Genomic DNA, 19621 nt, shown 5'->3' on the forward strand with positions numbered 1-19621 from the left:
ATATCTCCTCTCATTTTTTGCTCTACCATCTCTTCCCTGATTTAGAAGTCTAATTTTTCCTTGATCCTTTGTCACTCCATCAATTAAATTTGTAGGCCAAATACATATACAACTCCTTTTAACTTGTCTTTAGCTTTCATTTTGACACCCCATTTCAACCCCGTTTCATTTTAACTTTTTCAATTTTGTAACATTTAAACACAAAATATTGAGTAGAAATACTGAATCATTAGCAATAAAGGAAGCTTTGGAGTACTGTTATGAAAAGAAGATAAAGAAATTCATTCTTAAAACAGACTCCCTTGATCTCCAAAAGATGATTCAGAGCCAGTGAAAAATTTCATGGGAATTAACAGAAATGATGGAGGAGGTTTGGGAGAAAATATAGGAGCTAGATGTTGCGGTCATTCATATATTTAGAGAAGGAAATATTGTGGTAGACTCTTTAACCAATGAGGTGATTGGATCACAATTGACAAAGGAATTCCACAGTTTTCATGAGTTAGTAAAAACACAAAGAGATTGCTTAACATGGATAATGCACAAGTTCCAAACATCGAGATAAAAGCATGCAAAATAATACCACAATGAGGAGCAAAGAGAAGAAACATAATTACTGAAAAGTAAGAAATTTACTCAAGGTTCAGAAGCATGAATGTACCAGCAATATTTACATAACTATAGTCATCCAAAATTATCAACACAACATGAAAAAAGGAAGAGAATATCCGAAAGAAGATATTATAATTGTGCAATTAAAAGCTAAGGCTAAAAAGCTTTAGCTATCAAAAACCTTCACCAAAAAGGAAAAATATTGGGGTGTTGCACTGTCATGAATCACCAGTTGAAGATGCAGAAGAATTGAGCCTGCCACACTCTCAATTCCACCTGAAAATAGAGAAGAACAGGTCAAAAAAATGAAAGAAAAAAGAGGAAGAGAAGGAACATGGTAGGGGACGCACTGGTATCTCGAGATCTGATTGAAACAATGTATCTTTTACGGTTCCTTGAGGTTAAACCCCGACCACCTACGATATTGTTAGCTGGGGATCAGTGAAAGAAAAAGAAAATAGAAAGAAATGTATAGAAAGAATCTCATTATGTAATATTGAATAGGATAGATTTAGCTCAATAATCACTATCTTAGGCTCAAGCTTGAAAACAACCCAGAGAAGGAAGAACTTCAGTTGCAAGTTTTATCGGCAACACTCCGACAACATGTTTCAACTAGCAAGGTGGCGACAAGATGAGAGAAAGAGTACTTTGTACTCTTTAAGACAAATGGAATATATATGTATTCTTTTATGAAATAATTCGTTTTACTCTTTTTTTTTGGATCGGATCTTTTTTTGGGCCCAATCTTTTTTGGTTTTGTTTTAGAACTGAGCCTCTTGACCTTTTATTTTGCTGTTGCTGATAATAAAATGATCTAAGGGCTGGAAAAATTTATTAAAAAAATACTGAGTAAATAAGTTGGTAAGATTACTCGTTTTTAGAAGTATGCGACACTTTAAATTTTTATACTTGAGTTAATTTTGTTTATAGATCTTCAACTATAGTTTTGTACTTTTTATCTATCGATAAGTGTCTGTTGATTTTTGTAAAATAAAATAAAATTGATGTTCGTATGTTGATTGTATTTTTCTTTTAATATTATAATATTTTTTAATTTTTATGTATTTTAATGCAAAAGATAACAGAAGAAAGTACATTTTTTTTTCTTTTTTTAAATATTCATTGACAAACCAACAAAGTTTGTTGTTTCTTTTTCCCATTGACTTTTGACCTAGTGTTAGATTAATAAACTAGAGTCATTTTTTTACTCCTATCGAGGATGAGTTTTTTTTTATTTGTATTGAAGTTGAATTAAAAGTTAGAAAAATAATATTTGGATTAAGTTCAGATTGCCTTAATGATATAAAAAATAAAATACATAATATTATTTAACTATATATTTTCTTTAAAATATTTATCAACACATACTAAGAAATCTACATTGAATAATCACTTTTATATTTTAAAAATAGTATAATAAAAAATAAAGGTAAGCATTTAAAAAGTATTTAACCATGATTTTTTTTTTTTGAAGTTGAAATTGTTTGTATTTGTTTTGAAAATAAATTGAAGCTTTTTTAATTTCTTGTGAGAGAAATTGAAGTGAAATTTTGTTCACTTTTTAAATAAAATTTTAAATTACATTTGAAATTCTTACGATAAAATCCTATAATTTTTAATATTTCGGCAAAAACTGATATTTTTGTTAATGTCGACTCTTAAAATAGAACAAGATTGATACGGACGGAGTCTATTGGGCCAAATTTTTGCAAATCTCCCCCAAACATGGTCCGTACTGGACTGGTCCATTGGCTTGTGCGGAGTGAACCTCGTCGTGGCAGTAATAATAACCTCTCCCACCTTCATCCAAAATCCTTTTTCCTTCATTCTCCCTTTTCTACCCCTTTCGGATTCTCCACCTCAATTTTCCTCCGTTGAATTCAACATGCGTTCGGATTCCGGGTCGGGTTTTCCATCTTCGGTGAGAATATCTGGGCTCAACACTACCGGAAAAGGTGGGCCAGCGTTTGTTGGTCAGGTATTCAGCATGTGTGACCTCTCCGGGACCGGTCTTATGGCTGTATCTACCCATTTTGACATTCCCTTTCTCTCCAAAAGGTTTGAGCTTTGGCATGTCAGATTATGTTTGAAATCAATATAAAATACGGACAAGTTAGTTATCTTTTTGTCTTCTGTTGCAGTGTTTTGGTACCAGTAGGAACTGAGAAAACATTAGTATTGGGCGTGACATGATTAGTTCAAATGAATTGTAACATGAAGTACTTTTAGGGATGTCTAGATGAGAAGCAGCTAAATACATTTTCAGAAAAAAAAAAACTATAGTACATACAAAAATCATAAATGTGGCTCCCAAGCGTGTGGCATAGTAGTGGTAAATGAAAGTGGTCGCAGGTTCAAATCTCAGGCAAAATTACTAGGTGATTTCTTCCCGTTTGTCGGAGGCTTGGTTGACAGAGTTACGTGGTACTTGTTGCTTGTGGTAGCGGTAGTTATCTCGTGGAATTAATTGAGGTGCGCGCAAGCTGGCCTGGATACCATGGTTATAGTAAAGAAAGAATCATAAGTGTGACATCTTGAATGCTATCAACAAGAAGAAACAGGGAAAGAAAATGAAGAATATGTTCTAATTACTCTGGATTCAATTAACGAACTTCTAAGTTAAGGTCATAAAGCATTGAAATAAGAATAAAGATTTTGGAGCTCTAATATGAGTTTATCACTTCCAAAGTTATCCTTTGGAAGTGTCAATAATCAACTTTTCCAGAAGAAGTCACAAGGCTGTTCAATGGCTTGGAAGATTAGATAAATAAGTCCAGATTTTTCTAACTATTTATTGAGGGCATGACTGAAGAATGGGGGCATTAGTCGTTACTGGTCATAAGACATCTAAGACTCCAAAAGGTTTAAGAAAGCTAGTCATATTTTGCGTGTAGAACAAAGTTTAGTTTGCCTGCTTAGTAAACTTGAAACTACTCATAGCATAATTGAGTGTAGAGGAATGAATGGAGGCCATGAAGAGGCTATTAAAAACCATTGGTTGATAATTTTTTGCCGACATTCCATTTGATCTGCAGCCCCATAAGAAAAACCATTACGTTTTTGTTCTCGAATATGCTATTTTCATGAAGCAAGAGGTGTCTTATCTCTGTTTTGAATCTTTCATTTTTTGGGATGAGTAAACTACTCGTGGTTATTATTCTTATTCTATGACCTGGAGGTGCAGTGATCAGCGAGAGATCATAGCTTATTTGGTATGTGCTGAAGTTTTGGTATTAAGTAAACAGCAGTGTATATATAGTGTTTGCACAAGTATAGTGATCTTTAGTGTCACTATCTTATCTTCATTGTATCTTCTCATACTAGTCAGTATTTCGAATAGATTTTATGTTGAGTGTTTTGTGTTATTTATATGATTAATTCTGTATATCCAGGACGCCAGAATGGCTGAAGAAAATGTTTGCAGCAGTTACTAAGAGTGAAAGGAATGGTCCAGTATTCCGTTTTTTTATGGATCTCGGTGATGCAGGTCTTATTTGAACCAGTTAGATATTTATTTTTGTTTTTTATATGGTGCCGCCACACTCCCAGGAAACATATTAATCTCATATATGGATATGCATCACTGTTTTTTTTCTCTTGATAAAGTAATAAGATGCCTGATACAATATAATCTTGAACTCTTTAGGTCCTTAGCTTAAACCCTCTGTCTCTGTTCCCCTTTTTTCCCTTTGTAGTTGTGGTTCGACTGCTGGAAAATATCCCTTTAAATCTTGGCTCGTGTAATTCAAATTCTTTTTATCTGTTTTGATCCAATAAAATCATGTTACTCAAACTCTTTCTTTTGCTTATAAAACAAAAGAAAAAGAGAAACTGAATAAGTTCATGTTACTGGATTCCTTTTGTATATTTTTTTCCCTCAAAATGAATAATTCGTTGATGAGGCAGTCCCTCATATCTTGCTTCAGTGATTTATCTGTTGAGATCTCTCACATGCTCTCTTTTTTGTTTTTTCAGTTTCTTATGTTAAAAAGCTGAATATTCCTAGTGGAGTGGTGGGTGCATGCCGTCTTGATTTAGCATATGAACATTTTAAGGTATGGTCTTGGTCAAAATTGTGAATATGATGTGTATTTTGTTTTGAAATTGGAGCAGTTAGTTTTACAGAGGTTAATTGCCCCCTGTTTGTACTAAAAGGGCACTGATTGGTAAATGGATAGTGTGCTTACTTGACTAATGTATTCTAACTGTAATATTTCAATTTTTATGTTTCGGATCATATTTCCAGCAATTTCTGAGGGTGATAATTTACAGTAAAGTTAAGCAAATATCAAAGCAAAGAAAGCAGATATTTATCACCACTTTGCATTTAAATGAAAAAAGAAACAGTTATAAGAATTAAGGATGATAGTTAATTTTTATGTTTCTGATCATATTTCCATCAATATCTGGTGGTGAATAATTTACACTAAAGTCAAGCAAATGCCAAAGCAAAGAAAGCAAAACAAAGAGGAAGGATTGTTTGGTTTTGGAAACGGTGGGGGTGGGGTGGGGTGGGGGGATGGGGGTTGAATGTATGAATTAAGGATGATAGAGTCATTACGATGAGTTCAGGTTAAGATCCAACAACTAGAACTTGTAGAAGAAACAAACTAATCTTGAACAAGAAAGAATTGGAGAGAAGCATCACAATGTGTGTGAGAGATCTGGGATTAGAATCATATTGAACATTTGAATGTAGTACTGCTTTATGGTTTAGCTAGAGACTGATTTAGATTTTGTTTATCTACGTTGCGATTGATCAAACTAATTGAACATGGTTTAGAAGATGACTTCCTACCAATAACCCCCAACCCCCTCTCTTTTGGTTTTTACCATAAATTGTTTTTCCCTATTACTGAATTATAGCTTAAAGCCTTGAACTATTAACAATGGTACAATTTTTTTTTTTATGGGAGAAGGGTCATATGCTCCTCTACTATTGAAAAAAATTTAGTATTGCCCTTTATTATATGCCCATTGGTCCATATATGCCCTTAATGTTATACTATCGGTCCATGTGTTCCTTTAATGTTATAAAAGTGGCGCAAATTTGTCCTTCCTCTGTTAACCCTTACTGGAAACTTCATGATGTTATCATCTTCCATAAGCAATTTTACCACCGTATTAATTTTTTGTACAGGAAAAACCACACTTGTTCCAATTTGTTCCCAATGAGAAACAGGTTTGATACTGTTTTGAGATCTTGATTTGATTCTGGAATTTAACTGTTAAAGCTACTTATTCATCAGCTTAAAATCCCTGCAAATATTTGCTGCACATCCAGGTTAAGGAAGCCAACAAACTACTTAAGGCTATGCAGCTGTCAGATGGAAGGAGAAAGGTGGACGGTGTTCCTGTTTTCAGTGCTCAGAACTTAGATATTGCTATAGCAACTACAGATGGTATAAAATGGTATATTTTTCTTCTTCTGTACGGTCACTTGTGTTTCTGATATGCACCATCTGGAGCTTCACTTATATTATCATCCTATTTCATACTAGCCTTGTTAACCAGAGCCCAATTTGGGTTATTGATATATATCAGTGTCTCAATATGTCTATACTAGTCTATGACTGCACGGTGCAAACATCTTTAGATTCATGGTAATGGTAAGATAGCTGATTGGTTTTCATCCCAATAAATTTGTCAGCCAAATGAACCCATCAATTTTTTTTTATTGTAGAAATAAATTGTCAACCAGATGAAATTTTTTGTAATCTTGAGGATTACGATTAACTAGGAGATTAGAGTTATTTTGCTAATTTAATTCAGAACTGTAAAAGAATCTGAGACATTCAACCAAAACTGCAAAGAAGAAGTACCTTCGATTTTTCTCTCTGTTTTGTCTATCAATCAATAATTGATATAGAATAAAATTTGAATGCTCCTAATGCTGACCAACTTGACGCAGTTCAATGTAAGATCACGTTGACACTGCAAGAGCTGTATCACTTACATGAATGAGACTGAACCATAGAGCTAAAGATTTACAATGGAGCTTGACCCCAATGACTAGAATGAAATAAATATAAGTCAAGCATTTTATTAGAGTCCCACATCAGTGTGTTGTTTGCCTCCTTATATGATCTTGGGAAGTCCACCTCTGAAATAACTTATAGGGTTGAGTAACCCTTAGGGGTTGGCCTGTTGGGTAATTGGCTTGAGCTTTGGGGTGCTCCCTTTCAAGGTCTCAAGTTCGATACCCACTGGGTGCAAACAATTTCTGAGGGCCATCGGACTGGGTGAAACCTGAAGTACCCGTGGTGCACTTGCGGGAAACTCCTTGCTGAGGGCCTGTGCACCCTCGGGATTAGTCGGGACTCGAAGAGTCTCGGACACCCGGTGCAAGTCAAAAAAAAAAAAAAATACTTATAGGGTTGAGTTAGATCCAAGATCCATTTTTTACATGACCGGTTAGCTTCACATATATAATTGAGTATCGTTAAAAGCCATCACCGACTTCTCTTTCAATCTCAACTTTTGAGAAGTTGGATTAATATTCATATTGGATGTTTTAATTAGTTATTTAATAGAAATAATTATTCTAGTACTAAATTCACGTATGTTTTGCACTTTTGATTTTCTCAACTTGAATGCTCCACTTCAAAGAAGCATGCACTTTACTTCTTGCTTTTCGTTTCAAGCTCTATGAACCTTGTCGCTTGTTGTGCTTTTCAATTTTTGAAGCACTGCTATAAGCCTATAGCCTTTCAATGGGAAAGCAATTTTATAATAGGACAATTTTTTTTTAATAATGGGAAAGTCTCCTGTATACCAGCAGTATACCGTGAAGTACAGACTGTACAGCCATTCAATGGGAAACCAAGTGGCAGTGAGTTTAGTACCTTAGAGGTTTTAAAGTATTTTTGGGTTTTCCTTGTAATCAATGTGGGACGCGTTAATTATCACTCTAAGCAACTGTTAGGTGGACTATTTCACTGATGGCTTTTTAGAATGATGCAATTGTGAAAAAATGTAGTCCACAGAATCTACAAATGCAAAAAGTGCAGAAAAGCGCCAAAGTTTGCTGGGCTGTAAGCACTAACACTTAAAAAAAGGTGCTAATGAAGAAAAATAAAAAAAAATAGTGCAGGTAAAATTACTGCAAACACAACCAATAGATATTTGGCCCAAAGTAAAAAAATATTTATACTTAATTGATTATATGAGGTAAATCATGTGAATAGCTTTAAAAACCATTTCAAATTTCTTGATTTACATATAAAGTTGTGGTTTGAATTTTTTTTTTTTTGAGCTAGTTTTCTTCTAAAATTTTCCTAATCACCACATTTTTTTCATTATGCTTTGTGACAGCTAATGTATTTTCCTTAACCAATATCTAGTGTCTTCTATTGCCCTATTAAAGACAGAGCTCATGGGGCAATAAGGTAGCACACCTTAGTATCTTAACGCCTACACTAAAGCATCTTGCTGCAAATTGTACTAGTACAACCTGACTTTAATTGAGCTTCAACGTTTAGGAGAGCCTCAAAGAAGCCTTTGACAACACTATTTTGAGATAAGCACCGAGTGACTAATCATGCAATTTCTGGCCTAAAAGTGAAGAGACTCAAAACACCATGTTTACTTTCTGGGAACTTCAATATAATACACTCTTTCTGGTCCCAGTTGAATGTTCAATTTGATTTTCGTGGTTACTAAAAATAATGGGGGCAGGGGTGGGTTTTGACTTCTTCGCTATAAACTTGTTGGTAGTTCATATATGAGCTATATCCACTGTATTCCTATTTGTTGCTACGATTTTCAATATTCATAGTGGAGGTTCACAAAGAAGTATTATCGTATTTATTAGTGAGCAGTACTATTGGATCTTTTTGAATGCATGAATTGTTTAATATTTGTTTATGGAAGATGCGGTCATATGATGACTTTGATTTATGAAGAAAAATGAACAAAATAAAAGTGGATTCTACATGTTATTCTTTATTGTACAAAACTTTTATCAGAGGTGGGTGTTTATTCGGGAGAAATCTAAATATGAAAGGTAATTTATTTTGAGAGAAATCAAATTTAAATAGACCAAAACCTCTCAGTTCTTGACTAACCAACATTCCGCGCCATACAACATAGCTGTCTAACTACCACTCTGTAGAACTTGACTTTGAGTTTAGGTGGCACCTTCTTTTCACACGTCTCTGGATGCGAGCCTCCATTCATTTACCCTACACAATAACGGTGAGTGACATCCACGTTAATCTCTCCACATTCCTAGATAATAGACCCAAGATACTTGAAACTATTTCTCTTCTGGATGACTCGTGTATCAAATCTCACTTCCACATCAGTCTCATGCATCACATTATTGAACTTGCACTCCAATTATTCAGTCTTGGTCCTGCTCAATTTGAACCCTTTCGACTCCAGGGTTTGTCTCCAAACCTTGAACTTAGCGTTAACTCTGTTGCCAATCTTGTCTATCAAAGCTACATTATTCGCAAATAACATACACTATGGCACCTCACCTTGAATAAGTCTTGTCAATACAACCATCACCAAGGAAAATAAAAAGGGGCTAATTGTAGATCCCTGGTGCAACCCCATGAACACGGGAAAGTGCTCCGACTCTCCTCCCTATGTTCGTAATTCGGTCTTGGCTCCATCATACATGTTGTTAATCGGCCTAGTGTACATCACAGGTACACCTTCATAGGGAGGTAACCTCCCTAAGGACTTTGTCGTAGGCATTTTCCAAGTCGATAAGCACTGTGTGAATCCTTCTTCCGCTCGATACGACCTATACGTCTCCACCAATCTTATTACGAGATGAATGACTTCTGTAGTTGAGCGTCTTGGCACAAATTTGAACTGATTCTCGAAAATGGTCATGACCCTCCTCGCTCTCATCTCCACCACCCTCTCCCAAATCGTCTTAGTGTGTCTTAACAATTTAATACCCCTATAATTGTTGCAAGTGTCACCTTTGTTCCTATACAACGGTATCATCGTACTCCATCTCAATGCTTCGGGCATCTTTGCCATCTTGAAAACAACATTAAACAACATTAAACAACTCTGTCAGCCACTCCATATCTGCCCGCCTGAGCTCTTCCAACAATCCACCAGAATCTCGTCTGGTCCAGTCACTCTACCCCTATGCATCCTACCAGCAAACACCCTTAACCTCCTTAACCTTTATACACTTACAATAACCTTAATCGCAATTCCTCTCTCAGTGCTCCAAAACCCCAACACAATGCCTTTGTCCCACTCTTCGCTCAAGAGTTCATGGAAGTATGACTGCCATCTTGACTGTCCAGCCCACTTATACTATTTTTGCGGAGTCTCCAGTTCACCTTTGGTCCAAAGCTATTCTGAAAATCTCGTTGTTAAGAAGAGTCCTAAATAGTGATTCCCAATTAATTGTTTTATTTTGCGGCTTCAATCTTTAGTCTACTCCCCCCCCCCTTCCCCTTGTTATCTTATGTGATTTTATTCATCTTCTTATCAGGTATACTCCTTACTTCTTCGACAAAAACATGTTGGATAACATTCTTGAAGAATCTGTTGACCAGCATTTCCATTCACTGATTCAAACAAGACACATGCAACGCCGGAGGGATGTTTTTGATGACAACTTGGCTGCAGAAGTAATTGAAGAGATGGGAGATGGCATGTGGGAGCCTCCTGAGGTACTTTACTGGTTAGAGATTGAAAATTTGTGTAAGAAACAATACAAATAGTGATGAATTTTACTTTAAAAGGAGAATGGTGATTAATTTTCTAAGTTGGTTTTCCTTTGGGTTGGGTTGGGTTGAAGAGAGATGGACAATATAATCTGTTGAATTCTTTTACATGGATTTGAAGGGTAGGAAAATCTCACCAACCACATGTGGTCATCTTATGAATGGCAATAGCCTTGAACAAACTATACACCATCAGCAATTAGCCCTTGGGTTTATTTTCTTTTTCCTGCTGTTTTATCTTTTATTGGCTTTAGCAATTAGTTTATTTTTTTGTGCTGTGGAAAATACAAAATATCACCAACCCATCGGTTAAATGATTGACAGGTGCAAGATGCGCTTGATGAAGTGGGTCAACCAGCGATACCTTTGAGTGTTATATCAAAGGCTGCTGAAATTCAGCTTCTACATGCTGTCGATAAAGTTCTTCTAGGGAATAGGTGGCTGCGAAAAGCAACAGGAATTCAACCTAAGTTTCCTTACATGGTTGATTCGTTTGAAAAGAGGTAGCTCATCGACTTTCAAGTGTGCCTTTGTAGGGTTAAGTGATCTTTTCACTAGGTTCATGCCTTAGAATCTGTTAATACTGATGGTATTTCATCATTTTATGCCGCATTGTCAGTGGCTAGACCTAATGCTGAGCAAAGATTTGGGTGGTAAAAACATTTGATTTCAATATCTGAATCCCCAAAATTGTTTGATTTTGCAGGAGCACAGCTTCTTTCCGGAGAGCGTGTAGGATTTCAGGGTATGTTGATAATTCTCCTTTGGAGGCTAATAATAAGCAGTTACAGTGCATCGGTACCTCAGCAGTTGAGGGAGAAGATACTGTCTCTAATAAGAAGCCACTATGGCTGGATATCCGGCTCCCTTTTGGGGGCTGGTTGACTCCTGCATGGAGTAAAGGACAGAAGCAGCAGATAATACAAGATAACAGGTCCCATTCAGTATATTTTTCCATGAAAATAAGATGTGCCATTTTAAGATTCATTCTGTTTTTGGACAAGAATCTAAGATTTTATCGGTTAATACTGTCAGGGAATACAAAGAACTACATCCATCACCACTCCTTCCAAAGATTACTATGGTTGGTATCTCAATGGGTGAGTCTGGGCACGTGAGCAAAGCCACTCTGAAGAAGACAATGGAGGATTTGACGAAAGAACTGGAACATACAGATCAGAAAAGCCCATCTGGGAATAATGTTGATGAAATAACATTTGAGGAGAGGGATCCTTTATTTGTAGCTAACGTTGGTGACTATCAGTCGAACCGAGGTTCAGCCCGATGGGTTCGAGGAGGAGCCTGTTAAGCAACCTCGGGCCAGGTTTAGTTCCTTCTCAGTTAGCTGCTTAAAATGTAATTCTAGGAATAAGTACATGTAAATTAGTACTGTTGAATGGCTTTATATATTGTAGCTAGTGAGATGGTTAGTTTTCTCAGGCTTTAGCTGAATGGTTGAGGCAAAAATTGGTTAAAATAGATCAGTATCATAAGCAGTGGTTTTATGGGAGGATGAGGATTAGGCACAGGATTGATATTTTAATCCCAGCATCTGTTGTAGCCTATAAATTATTGTAACAATGTATACTTTTGATTTGTATACTTTTGATTTTGGCCAAACCCATCGACAATCCCATGAACTTGGCACGATCTTTCACTTTGGCACTTTAAGTGGACCATGTTCATTTTTGGCACCTCAAGTAGCTATAAGTGTGTCATTTTGACACTTTTCGCTGACATGGCAAAGAGAGTGAATCACTCTAATAGGCGCGTGAATGACAATTTAGTCAATGATTTTTTATTTTTTTCTCTTCTTCTTCAAAAGTTTTCCAGCCATTATTTCTAACTATTTTCAACCATTTTTTTACCTTTACATCAAGCTTAAGTTGAAATATACTCTTCAATTCTCTCAATAATATCTTTCTCCCAATACTATTATTTCTTTTTTTTCTTGATTAGAAAATTATCTTTTCATCATGAGAGAAAAAAATTATGTCAAGTTAATGCTGAAAAATAGAGTGAATTTTTTCTTAGTATACATACAGAATTGTTGTATTCTCTCGATAGTGAAATTGTTTGAATTTTTGTACATTTTGTGTTGAAGGCTGATGATTCAATCAAACAAATCAAAATTTTAGGGCCTGTGATTTTATTTCAAGTCTATCAATGAAATTTGGTTGGCAAGAAAAATGGTTCCAAAAATTTCAAAACTCCAGAAAATTATTCAGATTTGCAAGAAATTAAATAACTCAAAATCAAATCTTAAAAATACTAATGTCAACGATCGATATGATATACAAAGCCTCAAATATTTTCATAATAATATTTTATTTTTAACTTTTCAAGCTTTTTATGCATTTTGAGTTTGAAAACAAATTCAAGAATGATGGTGATTAGAAAGATGTCTTGAAGAAATAATTTTGTTGGAAATGGATGCTGTGGGAATCTGCAAAAATAGAGAAATAAAAATGGATAAAAAATGGAGATGATATGGTGGTTGACATTGAAGAAGAGAATTGAGGGGTGGGGAAACGGGCGGGGGGAGGGGGGTGAGGGAGCGGGGGGGTGGCGGGGGGGGGGGGGGGGGGTGGAGAAGAAGGATGAGATGGGGGGGATCAAATACGTAAAATTTGGAGATTAAAGAGATTGGTATTTTTTTTTATTTTAATATGGGAAGTTATCATATCTATGGGATTGAATTCCAAGTTATGCAAAGTAAAGAACTGATGAAATTATGGAAGTAAAATTCTTGCACTTATTGCTACTGCGTCATTTATTCTAATTTTTATAGTTTTTTCTACTTTTAGTTACATAAAACCTATCAATCAAAGCAATTAAAATCATCATATTGATGATATATCTCCTCTTGCTCTGCCATAAGAAATCAGAGTCTGTGTCGGTACTAGAAGCCCCCCAGAGGCCCTTAGCACTATAAAACTTAACTTTTGACGACTTAGCCATTATTGACGAAATAAAAGAAAAAGGTACAAATTGTAGGTCTTAAATAAATCTGGCAAAGTACAAGAATTTATCGACTTTTGAAAATCCACTTATTCATGAATTTTCCAGCAAGAAAAAACTTAGCTGTTTACTTACATTAATCTTCTGGCTGTCAATTCACGCATGCTTGTTATAGTTAGGCAGTTAAAATGTTACATGATGCTATAAATTTCATCACATGCATGTTATTGTGGAAAATATCTTTGTTTGAAAAATAGTGTGGAAAGTCTGTTTTTACTTTGATAATTCCTTCAAATGTTATGTTTGTTTTATGAATCTCTCTTTCCTTTTTGGGAAATCAGTACCAAGATATCGAAACAATCCAAAAGAATTTTGGTTGATGGTGACATATTTGTGCAACTTTTATTTCTTCAATCATATGATTTGTTGACCACACCTCTTACACATCATGTGCACCTATCCATAGTGGCAGAGCTAGAAATTTTAGGAAGGGTATTCAATAAAATAGGAACTCCCTTGAAAATGCTAAAAATGTAAAAATATTTGGTAGTTGTTGGGATTCGAACCCATGCACGTAGTGCCCTTGACCTTTGCTAATGACCTTTTACCGCTGAGCTATTTTCTTCAGATGTGTCGAGGGTGTTCAACAGATGATATTTAACCAAATAGAACAACATTTTACTTATAGATACAATGTAATTTTTCGACGAAGCGTGTTCGCTTGACCATCCTTGATAGGCTGTAGCTCCGCCCCTGTCTATCCAATGGGGGTCTAACTCAATAGTTCGATAGAGAAGCACACATTCTCGTCTAATCAGATTTTATGTTGAACCCTAGTGTTCATGTTCTAAAGATGACAAGATGATACTCAGAGGGCCAGGTCTGTTGTTTATTTTGCCAAAGCATAGCTGTTACACTCTGCATAGATTTGTCCACTGGTGCAACAATTCCGCAGGTGCACAACGTACCAGAATGTACACTTGGTCCAATCAAAATTTGATTATATATTTCTACGCTCCTATAAATACATAAGGATACTCATTTCTCAATAGTTTTTGCAATTTCAAGTATTCTAGTGTGATGAAAAAACCCTAATAGCTCAAGATCAAATATTTCATATTGCTCACATGTGTTCTTGAGTTGATCCTGTAATTGATTTACTCCAGTGATAGAGAGTAACATTTTTGTTTTGCTTTTGAGTTTCTTAGGTAGAGTTGCCTAAGTCATATTGGCTAGAACTAGTCAATTCTGAGACAGCTTTTGACAGAGTTGTCAAGTGTAGATTGTGATAGAGTCATTACAATCAAGTGAAACTTAGAGCTAAGTTCAAATGAAGTCTATAATTGTGATTGATTATGATATAATGGAGTTTGAGAGCTTGTGAGTACAGGTCGTGGTTTTTATCCCTTGAGCAAGGAGGTCTCCACAAAAATTGATTTGTTATTTACTTTTTATTTTTTCCCTTGTGTTTTGTTTGCTTGTCATATATTGCCTTTTAGGGACCTGGTAACTTAATGGTGATGGATCCCTGCATTTCAGTAATTGGTATCAGAGCCAGATTACTCTAAAAGGTTCACACCTAGAGTAAATTCTTAATCATGGCAGCACCACCTAATCCGAAGGAAGGACAATCAACCACTAGGCCAACCCGTTTCAATGGTCAATACTATGGGTAGTGGAAACTAGGATGTACGACTTTTTTATAGCCGAAGATAGTGAGCTGATGGATGTGATACTTGATTGTGCTCATGTGCCAGTAAGGGAAGTCAAAGAAAGGGATATAACTAGAATGATTATTAATTTAAGAGAGAATATAATGATGAAGATCGAAAGAAGATTGAAAAGAACTACAAGGCTAAGAAATTGCTGTTTTGTGGGATAGGACTAGATGAATACAATCGTATCTCTACTCGTGAAAATGCCAAGGAGAATTGATATTGCCTGAAGATAGCTCATGAAGGAACAACTGACGTAAAGTAATCGAAGGTGGATATGTTGACCACTCAGTATGAAGCCTTCTCTATGAAGGAGGGTGAAACCATTCAAGAGATGCACACAAGATTTACTTCAATCACGAATGAGTTGCACTTCCTTGGTGAGATAATTCCTTTACATAAACAAGTGAGGAAAATTTTGGGAGTTCTTTCTAAGTCATGGGAAAGCAAAGTTAATGTTATAATTAAGGCTAGAAATTTAAAGACACTTACCATAGATCAATAACTGGGAACCTAAAAACACATGAATTGAAGAAATAACAGGGAGAAGAAAGAGACAAAAAAAAGTCACTGGCCTTAAAAGCCTCAAAATCTGAGTTTAGTGAGGAAGATGCTGAAGTTGCCTACTTAGCTAAAAAAATTGTCAAGGCTATGGAGAGAAGTGGTCAGTTTCAAAGGAAAAAAAGCAGCAACAGGAAATGAGGTACTATTGAAGTCTGTCACAAATGTGGGAAACCTGGACATTTCATCAAAGATTTTCCACCACACAAAATGGATTATCAAGAGTATTTGAAGTTAGGAGGAGCTAAAGGAAAAGAAAGGATCAGGTCCTAAAGAAGTTAAGAAATAAAACTGCGACTGATTATGCTGTAAAACAAGCCCTAGCTGTCTAGGGAGACATTTTAAGTGAATCTGATGAATCAAAAAAGGCTGAAGATGCTTCTATGTTAGTATGGAAGACAGTGAAATCTCCTACAACCCTCTTTTTATTCTCATGGCAAAATCAGATGATGAAGAAGAGAATGAGATAACTCTATTTGATATTAAGAACTTGAATGATTATTTCTCTATGAAGATAAAAAACTTGCAAATGTCTTGATTGATTTTGTATGTGAGCTTACTGCTAAGAGGGATTTTTTTGAAGCTAAGGTAGAAACTCTAGAGCATGAAAAACTAGCCTTAACTATTCAGTTGTTTAAAGTAAGAGAACAGTCTTTAAAATTAAAAATTAAAAACAATGATATGATGGATCAACTGAAAAAGAAAGCTAAATCTGGTGGGAAAGGCAAAATGGAAGCTACCAAACTACAAATTGATCTTGAAGAAAAGTTGAAGAATTCACAAAATCTTCTTATGACTACTCTTTATAAGAATGAAGAATTAAAAAGGGACCTGGTCCGCATAAGAGAAGATCTTAACAAATCCCTAAAATGGACCACCTTTTCACGATTCTTGGAAACCTAACTAGTCAGCACATCAATAATGGTAGAGGTCTTGGGTATTAGCACAACACTCACTCTCTTAAGTCCCAAGGAAAGTATGTCTCTATTGATAGTAATAGAGCTAACAATCCTCTATGCACTCATTGTGGTAAGGATGGTCAAAAGAAGAAGGTATGTTAGGAATGGATTAGAGTTAAAATGAGTATTGCTAGGCATGTTTATTAGAAGCAGTCATTCTCCAAGGGATCTAATTCCTTGACAATATTTAAGAAAAACAAATTACCTAGTTGGGCAAAGAAAGCTATGATCACTCCCTTGTCTTCCTGTTGGGAATTTAGACTCAAGTAGGTTTCCAAATCTAAGAAATGGTCTCTATATGCAGGTGGGAGTAAGGAAAAGTAGTCAAAGCTAATTTATGTATAGTGGATTCTCTAAGCATATGACTGGAAGATCTAACTGTTTTCTCTCACTCAAGGCACTTCAAGGTAAATGTCTCTCTTTTAGCAATGGAAAGAAAGGTTACATCCATGGTGTTGGGAAGATTGGAAAATCATTAAATCATGCAATTGAGGATGTTTATTATGTTAATGGATTGTAGTACAAACTTCTAAGTGTATCCCAAATCTATGACAAAGAAAATGAAGTGAAGTTCCTATCTGATGGGTGCACCGTGTCCGACTTGAAGACTGGAAAAGTTATTCTCAAAGCTAAAGATGCAAGAACATATACGTGGCTGATATAAACTGAGGGGCTGGTTGTGAATTAACTTATTTAAGTGCTCAAAGTAGTAATGCTAATTGTGGCACAAAAGACTGGGACATATAAGCTCTTCTCTACTCAACAAACTGGTCTCAAAGGACCTGGTTCGTGGTGTTTCAATGATATAATTTACAAATACCAAGGTTTGTGATGTATGTGTTAAATAAAAACAAACCAATCATCCTTTAAATAGAAGAAGCAGGTAAGCACCACAAGACCCCGTGAACTGTTGCATATGAACCTATGTGGACCTGTTAAAGTCCAAAGTAGAGAAAAGAAGAGATATGTGTTTGTTATTGTAGATGATTATTCAAGATTCACTTGGACTATGTTCCTAAGAACCAAGGATGAAACTTATGAAGTACTAGTGATCTTTGCTAAGAAAATTCAGGTAAAGCTGAATTGCAAAATAGCAGGATTAGATCTGATTGGGACTGAGTTTGAGAATTGCAAAGTTGAAGAATTCTATGCTGAAAATAACATTAGTCACAACTTTTCTGCTCTAAGAAATCTACAACAAAATAGAGTGGTTGAAAGAAAGAACAAGACATTGATTGAAATATGGTATTCTAAAAACTTTTTGGGTAGAAGCTGTCAATACTGCATGTTATGTTACCAATAGATGCTTGATTAGATTTATCTTAAACAAGACTCTATATGAACTTATTTTTAACAAAAGAACAAAACTTAATTATTTTAGACCCTTTGGATGCAAGTACTTTGTCCTGAACAATGGGAAAAATGAGCTTGGTAAATTTGATTCCAAGAGTGATGAAGCTGTATTTGTAGGCTACTCCTCCACTAATAAAGCCTAAAAGACCTTGTGTATGGAACAAAGTGTGCATGTAATTTTTGATGAATTAAAAACATTTAAAGATACTTATAAAAGTGAAGACTCTGATATAGAAGAGATTATTCCTATTCAAAGGGATGATACAACTGAAGCTGAGGTTCAAGAACAAAATAATACAATTGCTGATGAAGAAAGAAATGATGAATCAGATCTCTATTTGCTGAATCCTGATATAGATAAGGGACATCAAGAAGAACCTGATAAAAAAATCTAAGTACCTAGTTCCAACAGACCCCAAGCAAGGAGATCAAATTGTAAGCATAAATCATCTCACCCCCTTGAAAATTTGACCTCTCCCTTAGAGTCTAGGTTGCAAACAAGAGCTCAAGCCAGGAATTTATGGCATTCTTAGGTTTCTGTCCCAAGTTGAGCCTAAGAATTTTAAAAAATCCTTAAAAGATGTTGGTTGGATTAATGTTAAGCAGGAAGAACTTCAGTAATTTAAAAGGAGTAAAGTCTGGCACCTGGTCCCAAGCCTGTTAACAGAATTATCATTGGGACAAAGTGGGTGCACAGAAATAAGCAAGATGAATATGGAACTATTAACAAAAATAAAGCAAGGCTTTTTGTTCAAAGATATAATTGGGAGGAAGGAATTGACTATGATGAGACCTTTTCTCCTATTGCAAGAATGGAAACAATTATGATTCTTATTGCTTTTGCACCCTATATGGGTTTCAAACTCTTCCAAATAGATGTCAAAAGTGCTTTTTTAAATGGTAATCTGAAAGAAAAAGTATATGTCAAACAACCTCTAGGTTTTGAGGATGTTTATTTCCCACATCATGTGCTTAAGTTGGAAAAAGGCTCTCTATGGGTTGAAGCAGGCTCCTAGAGCTTGGTATGAGAAACTATCAAAGTTTCTTCTAAACAATGGCATAAAAGAGGTAAATTTGACAACACTTTTTTCTGAAGTTCAAAGGAAATAACTTACTGATTGTGCAGATTTATGTTGATGACACAATCTTTGGAGCAACCTCTGAATCCCTATGTAATGAATTTGTCAAATTAATTGAAAGTGTGTTTGAAATAAACATGATGAGTGAATTAGCATCTCCCTATGGCTAAAGATTAAACAAACATCCCAAGATACAATTATTTGTCCAAAAAATACATCAAGGTGCTACTGAAGAAGTATAACATAGGGGATTCTAAGCGAATTGATACTCCCATTGGAACTAGTTCAAAGACAAATAGTGATGAACCTGGTCCCTCAGTCAACAAGACCATGTATATAGGAATTATCAGATTCTTGTTATATCTCATGGTAAGCAGACCTGATATTGTGTTTAGTGTAGGTATATGTGCTAGATTTCAGACATATCCAAAGGAGTCTCATCTGAAAGTAGCCAAAAGAATTCTTAAATATCTAAAAGGTACAGGGGACTTTGTCCTATTCCATCCATCTGAAGACAATTTAGGTTTAGTGGGGTATGCTAATGCTGACTGTACTTGGTACTTGGTTGATAGACAAAGTACCTTAGGAATGGCTCATTTCCTAGTCTCATCTCTAAATTCCTGGAAGTCTAACAAGCAAAATTTAGTTGCCTTTTCTATTGCTGTAGCTGAATA

The 19621-nt window shown here is 35.4% G+C and overlaps 1 protein-coding gene and 1 long non-coding RNA gene across 2 annotated transcripts; one reads left to right on the plus strand and one right to left on the minus strand.

Moving 5' to 3' along the window:
• Positions 1-658: 658 nt before the first annotated feature.
• On the minus strand, positions 659-1499 carry LOC124896787. Its single transcript, XR_007053251.1, has 2 exons — positions 963-1499; positions 659-888 (listed from the first exon to the last, which is right to left on the minus strand). It is a non-coding gene; the product is annotated as an uncharacterized LOC124896787 (long non-coding RNA).
• Positions 1500-2270: 771 nt separating this feature from the next.
• LOC107863220 lies at positions 2271-11939 on the plus strand. The gene is made up of 9 exons (XM_016709042.2): positions 2271-2673; positions 4008-4102; positions 4591-4670; positions 5756-5797; positions 5900-6027; positions 10085-10265; positions 10644-10822; positions 11026-11253; positions 11355-11939. The coding sequence occupies exons 1-9, from the start codon at positions 2501-2503 to the stop codon at positions 11626-11628; spliced, it is 1380 nt and encodes a 459-aa protein (XP_016564528.1). The 5' UTR covers positions 2271-2500; the 3' UTR covers positions 11629-11939.
• The last annotated feature ends 7682 nt before the right edge of the window (positions 11940-19621 follow it).

This window comes from Capsicum annuum, chromosome 3, assembly GCF_002878395.1.
Source record: "Capsicum annuum cultivar UCD-10X-F1 chromosome 3, UCD10Xv1.1, whole genome shotgun sequence".
NCBI classification, from domain to species: Eukaryota; Viridiplantae; Streptophyta; class Magnoliopsida; order Solanales; family Solanaceae; genus Capsicum; species Capsicum annuum.

Bases quoted from the DNA above. Each gene is read 5' to 3' on its own strand.
- LOC107863220 (XM_016709042.2), top strand. From the start codon at position 2,501: ATGCGTTCGGATTCCGGGTCGGGTTTTCCATCTTCGGTGAGAATATCT. The intron at 4,671-5,755 runs GTATGGTCTTGG...TTTTTTGTACAG, and splicing joins TAGCATATGAACATTTTAAG to GAAAAACCACACTTGTTCCA. The intron at 5,798-5,899 runs GTTTGATACTGT...CTGCACATCCAG, and splicing joins TTGTTCCCAATGAGAAACAG to GTTAAGGAAGCCAACAAACT.